General features: G+C 33.6%; 1 protein-coding gene across 1 annotated transcript; it reads left to right on the top strand.

Annotated features, from left to right (window-relative positions):
- The first annotated feature begins 359 nt into the window (after window positions 1-359).
- LOC143616740 (homeobox protein knotted-1-like 6) lies at window positions 360-11,686 on the top strand. The gene is made up of 5 exons (XM_077089487.1): window positions 360-678; window positions 1,027-1,140; window positions 1,213-1,324; window positions 7,975-8,198; window positions 11,537-11,686. The coding sequence occupies exons 1-5, from the start codon at window positions 424-426 to the stop codon at window positions 11,684-11,686; spliced, it is 855 nt and encodes a 284-aa protein (XP_076945602.1). The 5' UTR covers window positions 360-423.
- The last annotated feature ends 1,543 nt before the right edge of the window (window positions 11,687-13,229 follow it).

The following is a 13,229-nucleotide window of genomic DNA, read 5'->3' as shown; positions in this document are numbered from 1 at the left end:
GCGGCACAACAACTGTCAAGTGGCATCCGACGGTATGGTTTTTAGGGTAAACGTCCAAACCAAACTCTGAAGCCAACGTGAGCCCGGTTAAGATAACATAATCTAACCAGAGTGTGACAACAAGACTCTCCAAATTATAAAAAAATAGTAACTAAACACAATAAATCTTAATTTACTTGAAAAGTGAAAACTGTAACTGTTTTCTTCTCTCTCTATCTTTAAACTTAAAATCTCCACCAAATCCAAAAACATACATGATACATACACTAATTAACCATCAATTAAACTACAACTCACTCAGCTAAAACCTAAAACCTGCATATTCACTCACACACCTATATACACACACATAAATACATATATATATATATATATAAATATAACCGCCCTAAGCCAGAAGCAACTTATCATTGCATTCTGTTGATGGATGAAATATACAACTTCCAATCCACATCATCCACTCCACCGGAAACCTACCTGATTTCCGATCACTACTGGCCGTACTTTTGCGGATCCATTGATCATCATTTATTATCAATCGTAACGGATCAAGCTGCTGATTCCATTCAAACAAATCCTCCTGATGATGATGACGCTTCTGTCGATACGATAAAGGCGAGAATCGCCTCTCATCCTTCGTATTCCAAATTGCTCGATGCTTATATCGATTGTCAAAAGGTATTATTATATATCAAATTGTTCGTATTGATTATTATTCAATACAGTTCCTTACAATATATAATATATATATATACTAGCAACGCGATGCTGTGACGGTGGCTATTTAATTACAAGGCTATATTGGATTTTGTTGATTCAAAAATAATAAATAATCAACGCGAGATATATTGTGTAATAGTACTTAAATTATTGCGTAGTTGATAACCGCGCGATGCTGTGATGGTGGCAATTTAATTACAAGGCTATATTGGATTTTGTTGATTCAAAAATAAAAACTCGTGATATATTGTATAATAGTACTTAAATTATTGCGTAGCTGATGACCGTACGTTGTGACACACACAGGTAGGAGCGCCACAAGAAGTAACTAATTTGTTAGATGATATCCGTCATGAAAACGACGTTAGTGAACGAAACTCGACATGCTTAGAAGTCGATCCTGAGCTCGACGAGTTTATGGTTAGTAGTCTTGTATTGCATATATTGCACACACAAATAAAACTAGCTAATTACTTATAACTTGTTGTATAGGAAGCTTTCTGGCAATTATTGGTGAAGTATAAATCCGATGTTACAAGGCCCTTTGATGAAGCTATGGTTTTCATTGGTGACATTGAATCGCAACTCCGCAATCTTGCCATAGGTGCGTATAACACTCTGCACTTGATCTAGCTCCTCTTCTGTTAAATATGTTGTGACTGATTTTGTCGGCGCAGAATAACATAAGCGGAGATATTATATATTATTAATCAACTATATAGGTATGGACACAATTGAATATAATTATAAATGAAACTTAATAACATTTTAATAATAGTAATAATTAAAAAGAAAAACCTAATTTAAATCAAGTTATACATCACATTTATGATAGAGATAATTAGAATAAACCATAACTACTATATTTTATCTATAATTTAATTTGTATTAAAACCTGGATCACAATAGTGAAACTTGTTTCTCCTTTTTCTGTAGTGTGAGAATTTATATGACTAGGTATTTAATTAGCAAAGAAGATAATATCATAGTTTTCTCTCTAAAAAGTGATGGTTTTCACGCCATATTAATGTATCATAGTAATGTATCACAGCTTAAAAATCTCAAGGACATGTATAATGAAAAACCCTAACTATTAACATAGTTATCAAATGCGTTAGACGCACTCAAGGTGTATAGGCATCGTCTACGACCTAGGCGCGCAAAGCTAACAAAAAGCGAGTGCCTGAAGGGTAAAAACTGACTTAAATAAATAAAAAAGTATATTATGTATATAAAAATAATACTATTTTTCAAATAAAATAAACAAAAGCTATTATATAACATTCAATATCATCAAATTAGTACTAAAAGTTCTAAAATAGTTAAGATTTAAATGTAATTCCAAAACTTAAATAACAATACGTTCAATGTAATTCATTTGATCTCTCATGGATCTAAGTTTCAGTAGCATTCATTGTGTTTCTTTCGCTCGACTTTTATCTTCTCATGTTCCTGTCATAGAGAGTGTCAAAGCGCACGCCTAAGACTAGAAGCGTCTTTATTGAGCCTTGTCTGAAAAATAGGCATTATTATTATTATTATTATTATTATTATTATTATGTAATACACTTGCATGAGGTTTATGGTCACTAGGTATATCTAAAGGGAGATATCTTCTATTATTCTATACAACAAATATATAACTAGTAAAGATCCTGTACCAGAAAGAACCTAGTAACTGATACGGATATATGAAAAAAAATGTGACCATAAATATTATCGAGAGAGACATAACACTTCATATTTCTTTCTGCCTCATTTCATTTGTATAAAGTTTCAAGTCAGTACTGGAAGCTAAAATTGCGTTATATGCATAAATGTCTGTGTACTGGTAGTTGATCAGTGATATATCACTTTTCCATGTTGTACGTAGTTTAAGAAAAAATGAAATATAGTGTCAGGATGTCTGGAATCATGGACCAATATTAAACAGTAACTACAGTTAAAAAACGTTTTTATTTTTCATGTTTGGTTATGTTGTGTCATGTTTGGAGTGAATGAGGTTAACAGTTTTAAAGTATATATGATTGTTATCCCATTCTATTTTTTTTCGCTTTAACAAGAACTTTTAATGACAGAAAATATAAAAATCTAAAAACTTTCTGGCTAGTTAATATGGAGATAATTAATAAATAAGAACAATAAAATAGTGATACGTGTGTAAAATATGCACATATATAATATATATTGCTGATAAATTACATGAGTAAAACTATGTGTACATGTTGATAATTGACATGCTACTCTTTCTGTTTTTCTTATATATATAACTTGATTATAATATATATGAACGAATTAGTTTGATGATTTTCGTCTAAGTAACATATATAACATTTATATGTAATGTAGGTAAGAAGTATATAATGTGATAAATAATGAACCATTGATGATTAAAAAATTAAATGGTTTAGACTTGTTGTACATGGTTTAACAAAATTATAGTGTTTTGAGACGATTCCTCCCTGTGTATGTACTATGTATGGACGATCCGTAGATTTTTGGAAGCCCTATGTTTAATAAAGAAAAAATTGAATTTTTGGGCCCCATTGAATAATTAAGAAAAAACAAATTTCTTTATCTTTCGTTTACTATCTAATTAGTAGATTTATATTAGTACAATTTTTAAGTTAATTTTTATATGTATACTATATGCACTATATATGGGTTTATTGTGATATTATCCCTTCCTTTATCTTCAGCTTATTTAGTCAAGGTGTTCATATTTTTAGGTTGATTTTCATTTTTAGTGCATTAAATTCCCTAGGGTTCTTTGAATTTAAGTGTCACTTGTGCATTAATTTCACATGCTTGATACTGTATGTGAATACGAAAGCTACAAAGTTTTGAAGAAATGAATTTTAAAAGGAGATGCAATATTAATTAACTTTAAAAAACAAGCTAAAATGTAATGTTATTTTTCAAATATTATGCTCTTCACTAGAAGGTTGAAACTAATTTATAACACACATTTATAAGACTAGTGACTTTCAATAGAGAATGTAAAACTATAAATTATTAATTACAAAACTCATATATAAATCTAAATTGTTTCATGGTATTTTTGCTAGTTAATAAATAATTATATATAATAGGTTACAACAATAATTGAAGTATGGAGTACTGAGTAAGTTGGAAATTAATAGGATGTATGGATAGGGATTGTGAAGCAAGGGTGTCAAGTTGACTGGTCTAAGAATATTGGAGATGAAAGATACAAGTAGATGTTTGGAGATTATTGATATTAACTTGACTTAATATTGCATTCAACACATATTTTTTTATTTTAGTTTTCTTAACTACGAATCTACATGATAGTAGCTTTAAAACTAAAGAAAACTTTTTTTCTTAAAAGAAATCTATTAGAGATCTTTAACATGTTTGTTTTATCATGAATGGTTAAGAGTGTAAGGTGATGGATGAAATTTGTGGGGGACAAACACCCACGAATGGAGGTTGCGAGAGGCGGATAAGAAATTGTTGGTGCTTTTATTAGTTGAGTTGGATTTAATAAGTAAAAGTTTTGTTACTAGTTAACTCCGAGGTGCGAAGTACACTAGTACAAGTACAAGACAATGGCATTCTAACATTTTAATATCACACCCCCCTCCCCCTACGCGCGCAAGATCCAATGGGCAACCCCCTTGGCAGGGATTGACTCTCGGTGGCAACTGTGCATTGGTTTAATTTTTGGCGTAGCTCTTAAAGTTCTTACTAGTGACGTTTTTTCATACAAAAGAAAGTACATTATAAACGTAAGAAACTAACAATCATTCAAATATGCTATTGATAATATTAAGACCATTATTTATGAACGACCGAGGGGGGGGGGGGGGGCACATCTCTCTCTCTCTCTCTCTCTCTCACACACACACACGCATATAATGTGACGGTAATGAGGCTTTAAACCGCAGCAGATTTTTTATGCAGAGGGGCTTCAGAACCACGTTTCCTATGTGGCAGTAACGTGAACAGGCGATGATGAAGCCCCTCCACAAGGAATGTTCTAAGGTGCTTAATTTTGTGGATGAGAAAACCACATATATTATCAACCAAGTGATTTGAACACCATTTTTAAACAAGATCGTATCTATCCACTGTTTATAGACCATATATAGTGTTAAATGATAATATTATTATTATTATGCTATTGGATATGTGAAAGAAAGTATGCCCCGGATAGAACGGGTGGTCTGAAGAACTTTCACATGGACTTCCGGGATTTACGCTGCATGTTTTTTATATATGTGTTGAGCATTCAATGCACATTTAAATTTAACTACTCTCATCCCCACTAGCTCACACGTATGGATCAACCAACCCTAGGTTACTGTTGTGGTACACTGCACTCCATTAATTTTATACTTCACTCTAATTACATGGGGCACTAAGCTTTTAATGTCTAGCAATGGGACATGTTGTGAATAAGACATCATGTGCACTGTTTTGATGTTATTCTAGTGTTCTTCATAGTTAGATAATTAGATATCATATGGAACATACATGAGACCAGGAAACCCTAAATTTCTTTTTCTCATCAAACATGCAAATTAACTACTTAACTAGCAAGGAGAACCGTCAAAAAAAGTGCATCTGGTCAAATGGTAACTAGTGGTGTAAAGGTTGAGAATTCAAATCCCATAGCAGACGAGTTTGATGGATTTAGTACACTACAACATGTGTTGCCTATCCAGACAACGATTTTTGAAGTTTTCCCGACGACATGTTGTTGGTATAACTTTTAAAAATCTTGTTCCAACATTTGTTAGTTCTTTAGAAAAACGAAAGACGAAACATAAATAGACTAGTCAACACACTCGACCCCTTGACAATAACCATGGAGGCCAAAAGCTCAAAATATAAAATAAAACATACATAACCCAATATTCAAGTATATCATATAAAGAAAAACATATACATAACCCAAAAGCTCATACATTATATAAAAGATTATATAATGTATGAGTAGGGTTCAGCGCGTCGTACACGGAACCTCTTCAGCTTCTAGGTCTCAAAGCTTCGTTTTTAGCAGGATTGGCTTTGCTGTTCAAAAGGGGGTTGCGGCGCAGCTTGTTGCCCGTTTGCCTGCCACTTTATTGTAATCGTTTTATAGTAAATTATATAAAACTTCGATTATTTAAAAAAAAAAAAAAGATTATACATATTGCAAATTTGGGTTACCTAAATCAAAACAGTCGGAGTGTATTTAATTTCAAATTCAATTTGAACGATGAGTCAGTTCAAGATATATAATGCGAATTCGTGCTATTTAGTTGTAGAAGCAATGTGTTTTCATGAAATCACACATTTGGTGATGATAGCAATTGAAAAGTTGTATCACATACATTAAAGTCAAAACATATAGCTATGAAAACATATACTATTGTTAATTTACTCTAAAATGTAAGGACAAGCAACACTTGTTTTCTCTTGTAAACCATGAAGTAGCTTAGTATAGGGGTGTTCATGGTTTGGTTTCAAACCGTGAAACCGGCCAAACCGGACATCGGTTTGGTTTCGCGGTCGGTTTTTTTGTTTAACTTTCGGTCGGTCGGTTTTAGAATTTTTTAAAACCGTAACAAACGGTTTGGTTTACGGTTTATACCGGCAACCGGCCGTATAAAACCGGACTGGACCGTTAGATTTGACAATATATATTTTAGATTTTTATATATATGTTTTATATTCATTTGTTTGTTGTTTATAACGGGTTTAACTAAAATAATTCTAAGGCTAGTAGTTTATTTGGATTGTACTAGGAAAAAATTTGACAATATCATTTTAGCTTTTCATATGTATTATATTACATAGGTTTAATCTTTACTGAGTTTTTATTCCTTATAGATTGCAGTTACTTCAAGACTTATAAACTAGTCATTAGACATTTAGACTACTATTGTTTTCCTAGTTGTTTGATTCAAATAAAAAGATAGATGTAATGTTATGACATTTAGTTGGCAAGTGATTTTCATATAATAAAGATTAATAAGCCTAAACCGTGAAACCAAACCGGAACCAAACCGTTAGTAACGGTTTGGTTCGGTTTTAATTTTCAACGGTTCGGTTTTGGTTTTTGAAGATCAAAAACCGTTACTAACGGTTTAGTTACGGTTTGACCTAAAAATCGTAAAAACCGAACCGCGAACACCCCTATCTTTGTGTCTTGTGGTGACTGACTTTGATTTGATGTTGGGGTATCTATTATAAAAAAAAATAAAATTATAAAAAAAAAATCTATCTGTGTGCATTATGTCCTATCACTTTAAAGTTAGTAAAACACTGACATTGAAACGACCAAACGAAGACTTGTCCTTCCTTAGTACAAAACATTATCATCATTTTCCCACCTTTGACGATGAGAATCCTGAAAACATTTGACGTTTGCTACTTATTTTTAGTGTTCTACTATTCACCAGTACAAAGCATACATATGTCTTTATTTGGTTCCTCTTGGCTGAGGTATTATTCGCTTATTAGTTATTTGTGCACCAATACATTTTACCATAGGAAAATCATATTATCCCTTGCATACACTTGTACAAGATTTTGATCTCATATTATCCTCTTGGCTGAGTCAAGTTGACCATTGACTAGTTAACGTTGAGGCTCGAGAGAATGTTCATTTGACCAGCCTCTTCTCACTGTCCATGCTAAGTTAAGTCAACCCGCTGACTTTTAATCATTAACTCGACGAAATATTGTTGGCATCCGACGAGTTCATATTTTGGCTTGCAACGAGATTATTTTGGACAAGTGGCGGAATCTGTTTGGCTAAAACTCCCGTCGAGTTGCTGATATTAAAGTCAATGTGGTCAGCGGGTTTTAGCATGGATATTTTGGGAAAAGGTTGGTTAAATGAATATCTGTTTGATGTTCATTAGTCAAATGAACATTCTAGCCATTATCTATTTTTTTTTCTTATATTTTACAAAACAGTCATTTGAAAGAAAAAAAAAAGCCCTAGTCACTAGACATATGAAGATAAGCCATACATTGAGAGACAAAAGTTTTAAAAACTAGTGAAATGTTAATATATCATATGTATAATATTACTTATGTCTCACATTTAAATCAATAGATACATATGCTCATAATTAAATCAATATATGCACATGTTCATACTAACCTTGCTCTTCTTTTCATAAAATTGGTAATTAGTTTGTATATCTGTCATTGTATTATGTATGGTAACTTATATATGTAAGAATACCAAGAAAAACGAAAACAAAAGATGATTTGATATATGGTTTAATTTAGATGAAGGCTGCATTTCATCATCAGAAGAAGAGGTTATAAGTGGAGGGGAGACCGCGGAAAACACACAGGAACTGAAGGATACATTGTTGCGCAAATTTGGAGGCCGTCGCATAAGATCCCTAAAGCAAGAATTTACAAAGAAGAAGAAAGGAAAGCTCCCAAAGGAGGCAACAACAATATTACTTGAATGGTGGAATTCACATTATACATGGCCTTATCCTACTGTAAGTATATGCCTCTTTACTCCATCAATATGTCTTGTAGAGACAATTAGAAAGTGTTTAAACAAAAAATTATAGTAACATAATATGAGTTTGAGAATAAGTTTGGATTTCGTTTCACGATTTTAATTGTTCTTAAGAAGTGTAACCCGCGTTTTAAATTTATATTTGTTCCCTCACTTTTTTTTTTATTAAATTGTGCTAGGAAATTCTTAAATGGGACGGGTATTCAGATATGAGACTGCATACTCGTCGGATTACCCTAACCAGTTTACATGTACGTATCATAAGCCAATATAATAATATAGTATACAACTTATAAGAGTATAATAAAGTGTATGCTGATTAACATCATCAAACTTATAAATTGTTAAAAAGCATACTTGAGTGTTTTATCTTTTAAGTAACTTTTAATCACATAAGACCATAAACGGACTAAGTGTGTGATACACTAGTATAATTATGTATGGTAGGTTTTTATTAGGGGTGGCAACCTTGACCCAAACCATTCCAAATTGGTCAATTTGGGTTGTTTTAAAATTCAAATGGGTTGAATTGGGTCATAGGTTTTAATTAAATTGGTCAAAATGGGTCACTTGAAATTCCACATTCTTATTTTTGGGTCAAAATGGGTTGACAAATTTAACTACATGGGTCGATGTGGGTTAGTGTATTAAGGAAAAGTGACATGTTTGGGTTGAAATGAGTTTTAGATTGGAACGATATCGGTTTAGGTTTCGGCTCGGATCAGCTTTCGTGCCGACACGAGTTTTAGCACTTGACGGGTTCGGTTTCGGTTTCTTTCGAGTTTTCGCACTAGATGGGTCGATTAAGGTTTTTGATTCGTTTTCGTCAACATTTCGGTTTCGGTTAATTTGTCGGGTTTTTTTTTTTTTTGATGAACGAGGTTAACGGTGAAAATATTTTGGTTTTTTTACTTTTTTCGTTATTTGTTTATATTTTAAGTTATGATTTTTTATTTGTTTTTTTTGAATTTTTTTTTAGGGATTTTGATCTTAATAGAAATCATCAAAAAATATTCAAAAAAATTAATAAAAAAATCATAACTCAAAAAATAAAACAAAAACAAAAAATGTAAAAAAACTAAAGCGTTTCGTCCGTTGTCCTCGTTCAAAAAAAATCGACAAATTAACCGAAACTAAAATGTCGACAACAACGAAACAAAAACATACTGAAACAAGCTGTTATGTGATGAAAGGAACTGAAAAATCGCTAAAGCAAGCTGTTAAGTGCTGAAACGACCTGAAAAATCGCTTAAACAAGCTGTTACGTGCTGAAACGAAGTGAAAAATCGCTTAAACAAGCTGTTACGTGCATAAACGAACTGAAAAATTGCTTAAACGAGCTGTTACGTGCTGAAAGGAACTGAAAAATTGCTTAAACAAGCTGTTACGTGCTGAAACGAACTGAAAAATCGCTTAAACGAGCTGTTACGCGATGAAACGAACTGAAAAATCACTTAAACGAGCTGTTACGCGATGAAACGAACTGAAAAATCGCTTAAACGAGCTGTTACGTGATGAAACGAACTGAAAAATCGCTTAAACGAGCTGATACGCAATGAAACGAACTAAAAAATCGCTTAAACGAGCTGTTACGCGCTGAAATGAACTGAAAAATCGCTTAAACGAGCTGTTACGCGCTGAAACAAACTGAAAAATCGCTTAAACGAGCTGTTACGCGCTGAAACGAACTGAAAAATCACTTAAACGAGCTGTTACGCGCTGAAAAGAACTGAAATCACTTAAACGAGCTGTTACGCGATGAAACGAACTAAAAAATCGCTAAAACAAGCTGTTACGCGCTGAAACGAACTGAAAAATCGCTTAAACGAGCTGTTAAGCGATGAAACAAACTGAAAAATCGCTTAAACGAGCTGTTACGCGCTGAAAAGAACTGAAAATTTGCTTAAACGAGCTGTTACGCGATGAAACGAACTGAAAAATCGCTAAAACGAGCTGTTACGCGCTGAAACGAACTGAAAAATCGGTTATAAACGAGCTGTTACGCGATGAAACGAACTGGAAAATCGCTTAAACGAGCTGTTACGCGCTGAAACGAACTGAAAAATCGCTTAAACGAGCTGTTACGCGCTGAAACGAACTGAAAAATCGCTTAAACGAGCTGTTACGCGCTGAAACGAACTAAAAAATCGCTTAAGCGAGCTGTTAGGTGCTGAAACGAACTGAAAAATCGCTTAAACAAGCTGTTACGCGCTGAAACGAACTGAAAAATCGCTTAAACGAGCTGTTACGCGCTGAAACGAACTGAAAAATCGCTTTAAACAAGCTGTTACGCGATGAAACGAACTGAAAAATCGCTTAAACGAGCTGTTAAGCGCTGAAACAAACTGAAAAATCGCTTAAACGAGCTGTTAACGAACTGAAAAATCGCTTAAACGAGCTGTTACGCGCGGGAAACGAACTGAAAAATCGCTTTAAACGAGCTGTTACACGCTGAAACGAACTTTAAAATCGCTTAAACGAGCTGTTACGCGCTGAAACGAACTGGAAAATCGCTTAAACGAGCTGTTACGCGCTGAAACGAACTGAAAAATCGCTTAAACGAGCTGTTACGCGATGAAACGAACTGGAAAATCGCTTAAACGAGCTGTTAAGCGCTGAAACAAACTGAAAAATCGCTTTAAACGAGCTGTTACGCGCTGAAACAAACTGAAAAATCGCTTAAACGAGCTGTTACGCGCTGAAACGAACTGAAAAATCACTTAAACGAGCTATTACGCGCTGAAACGAACTGAAAAATCGCTTAAACGAGCTGTTACGCGCTGAAACGAACTAAAAAATCGCTTAAGCGAGCTGTTATGTGTTGAAACGAACTGAAAAATCGCTTAAATGAGCTGTTACGCGCTGAAACGAACTGAAAAATCGCTTAAACGAGTTTTGACCCAAACCCGTTTTGACCTGTTCCAACCTTGACCCGTTATAACCCGAACCTGTTGACCCTAACCCGTTCCGACCCGAACCAAAACAACCCTTTTTTTAAGTGACCTGTTTTGACCCTAACCCGTTTCAACCCTAACCCGTTCCGACCCATGACCCATTTTGACCCAACCCAACCCATTTGCCACCTCTAGTTTTTATAGAACTCATACCAATATATAGACTCTTTAAATTTAACAATTGAGTAGTTTTAAACATTTAAACACACGAGTTTTAACTCATTTTACTACAACCAATTTGGTCTTAATCTACCTATTTAACCCATTAAACATATATTGTTATGAATTTATGATCCAAACATATTAGCAGAATATATATATTCTAGCAGGTTTAATAATACTATCATAAATAAAAATGCAGGAAGGTGATAAGATATCGTTAGTGGAGACAACCGGATTAGATCCTAAGCAAATCAACAACTGGTTTATAAATCAAAGGAAACGACACTGGAATCCACCCGAAAGCATGCAGTTAGCCATCATGGGTGCTGTTTCTAGCAATAACGATTAAAATGCACTAATTTTGCATGCTTTCATGCATGTATGTATCTACATTCAAAACTATAAACCATAAATTATGGATTTGTAAATGAATTTTTTTCTTTCCGGTTTTTGAAATGGTTGATAATTTATTTGCATTTTCGTCAATATGATACTTTTTTAACAAGAAAAAAAACACACACATTGGAAGGTCGACCCAAGTAACAGTGTAAACGGGCCGAGCTTTTTGTTAGCAACTCGAGATCTGCCCATTAAAGTTTGAATCCAGCTGAGATTAAACGATCTAGTGCTCGAGCACAAGCTTAATTATGCTTGCTCTTTTAACAAACGAGCTCAAGCTTCACTGGACTTACGACCTTAATTAACGAACTTTTTATTTACATAAAATTTTATTTAATATGTTAAATATTTATTTACATAATAACTAATGTTCTACACAAAACTATGATATAAAGTAATTAAATTACATATATTATGTCATATACAAAAGTTATTTTACGTAAATAAAATTATTAAATAATTTAATGTAAATTGTTCAGGTGTTTTGTAATCAAATCAAAGAGTTAAGTGTCATTTTAGATTTGTTTAATTACGCAACTTTAATACTGTTTTTGAATTTAATGCAAATGGCTACATTAGTGTTCTAAAACTTGCAATTTTAGTACATTATTCTAAGTGCGTCTATTTTATTTGTTAAGTGAAGGGTACTTTGGGTTTTTCTTTTAACAAAATTCCCCATTTTTTATACTTTCCTAACCCTAAATCCCTGAAACTCTGTCCTCTTCATCTCCCACAACCAACTCAATCTCTCTCATGTACTTGCCACAAGAACCTTGATGGTTACTATTCTCACCTACCATCGTCACTGTTTTCTTCTCTAGCAAGGAATCAAGCCCTCACAAACTGAAAATGAATCCGACTCCTCTGCAACAGCAACTTTCTTTGACTTTTTCAAGGGAGTGTTCTCAAAGGTTCCTCTTTTCTTGGCCGCCTTTGATGTTGTCACTGTTTTTGTGAGGGAGGTTGGTGGTCCCTGGGCTCAAGATTTACTTTAAAGCATTGTGGTCATTGTAATGGTGTTGTGTTGGTAGAGGAATGGGTTTAGTTGCAGAGAGCAAGGTGTTAATGGACGGTTTGTTATTTTATCTAAAGAGGGTGGGGATTTGATTAAAAGAAAAGAAAAAATACATAAAATAACTTAACGGACAAAATAGACGGAGTTAGATTAAAAGTTTGCATACAAAATTACAACTCATAAACTCACTACATTTCTAGTTGCTGGACCTCTTTTAATTTACTTGTATATCACTCTCATTTATACACGTTTTGTTACATAAGTAGTAGTTACCTTCAACTCGCTACTCTCACACTCCTCGTTTTTACTAAATATGCATACCGACGAGGCGAGTTTGATCAATCGGATCAGAAAACTTCCAAACTTTAGCGGTTTGATCCGCTGTCGCGAACTTATTCCAAGAGAGCTCGGATCGAATCGGTATTGCTATCCGAGCTCTCTTATTGAATTGCTCATTGAATTAGCATTCTCAATATTA

Source organism: Bidens hawaiensis, unplaced genomic scaffold (assembly GCF_021521415.1).
Source record: "Bidens hawaiensis isolate Kalapana, Puna unplaced genomic scaffold, B.hawaiensis_p1.1 tig00049164_1, whole genome shotgun sequence".
NCBI lineage: Eukaryota > Viridiplantae > Streptophyta > Magnoliopsida > Asterales > Asteraceae > Bidens > Bidens hawaiensis.
Note: the sequence above shows the minus strand (reverse complement) of the source record. Positions and strands in the feature narration are given on the sequence as shown.

Excerpts from the sequence above, each read along its gene's own strand:
- LOC143616740 (XM_077089487.1), top strand. The coding sequence starts at position 424 with ATGGATGAAATATACAACTTCCAATCCACATCATCCACTCCACCGGAA. Across the intron at positions 679-1,026 it reads CTTATATCGATTGTCAAAAG|GTAGGAGCGCCACAAGAAGT; the intron begins GTATTATTATAT and ends TGACACACACAG. Across the intron at positions 1,141-1,212 it reads CTGAGCTCGACGAGTTTATG|GAAGCTTTCTGGCAATTATT; the intron begins GTTAGTAGTCTT and ends CTTGTTGTATAG.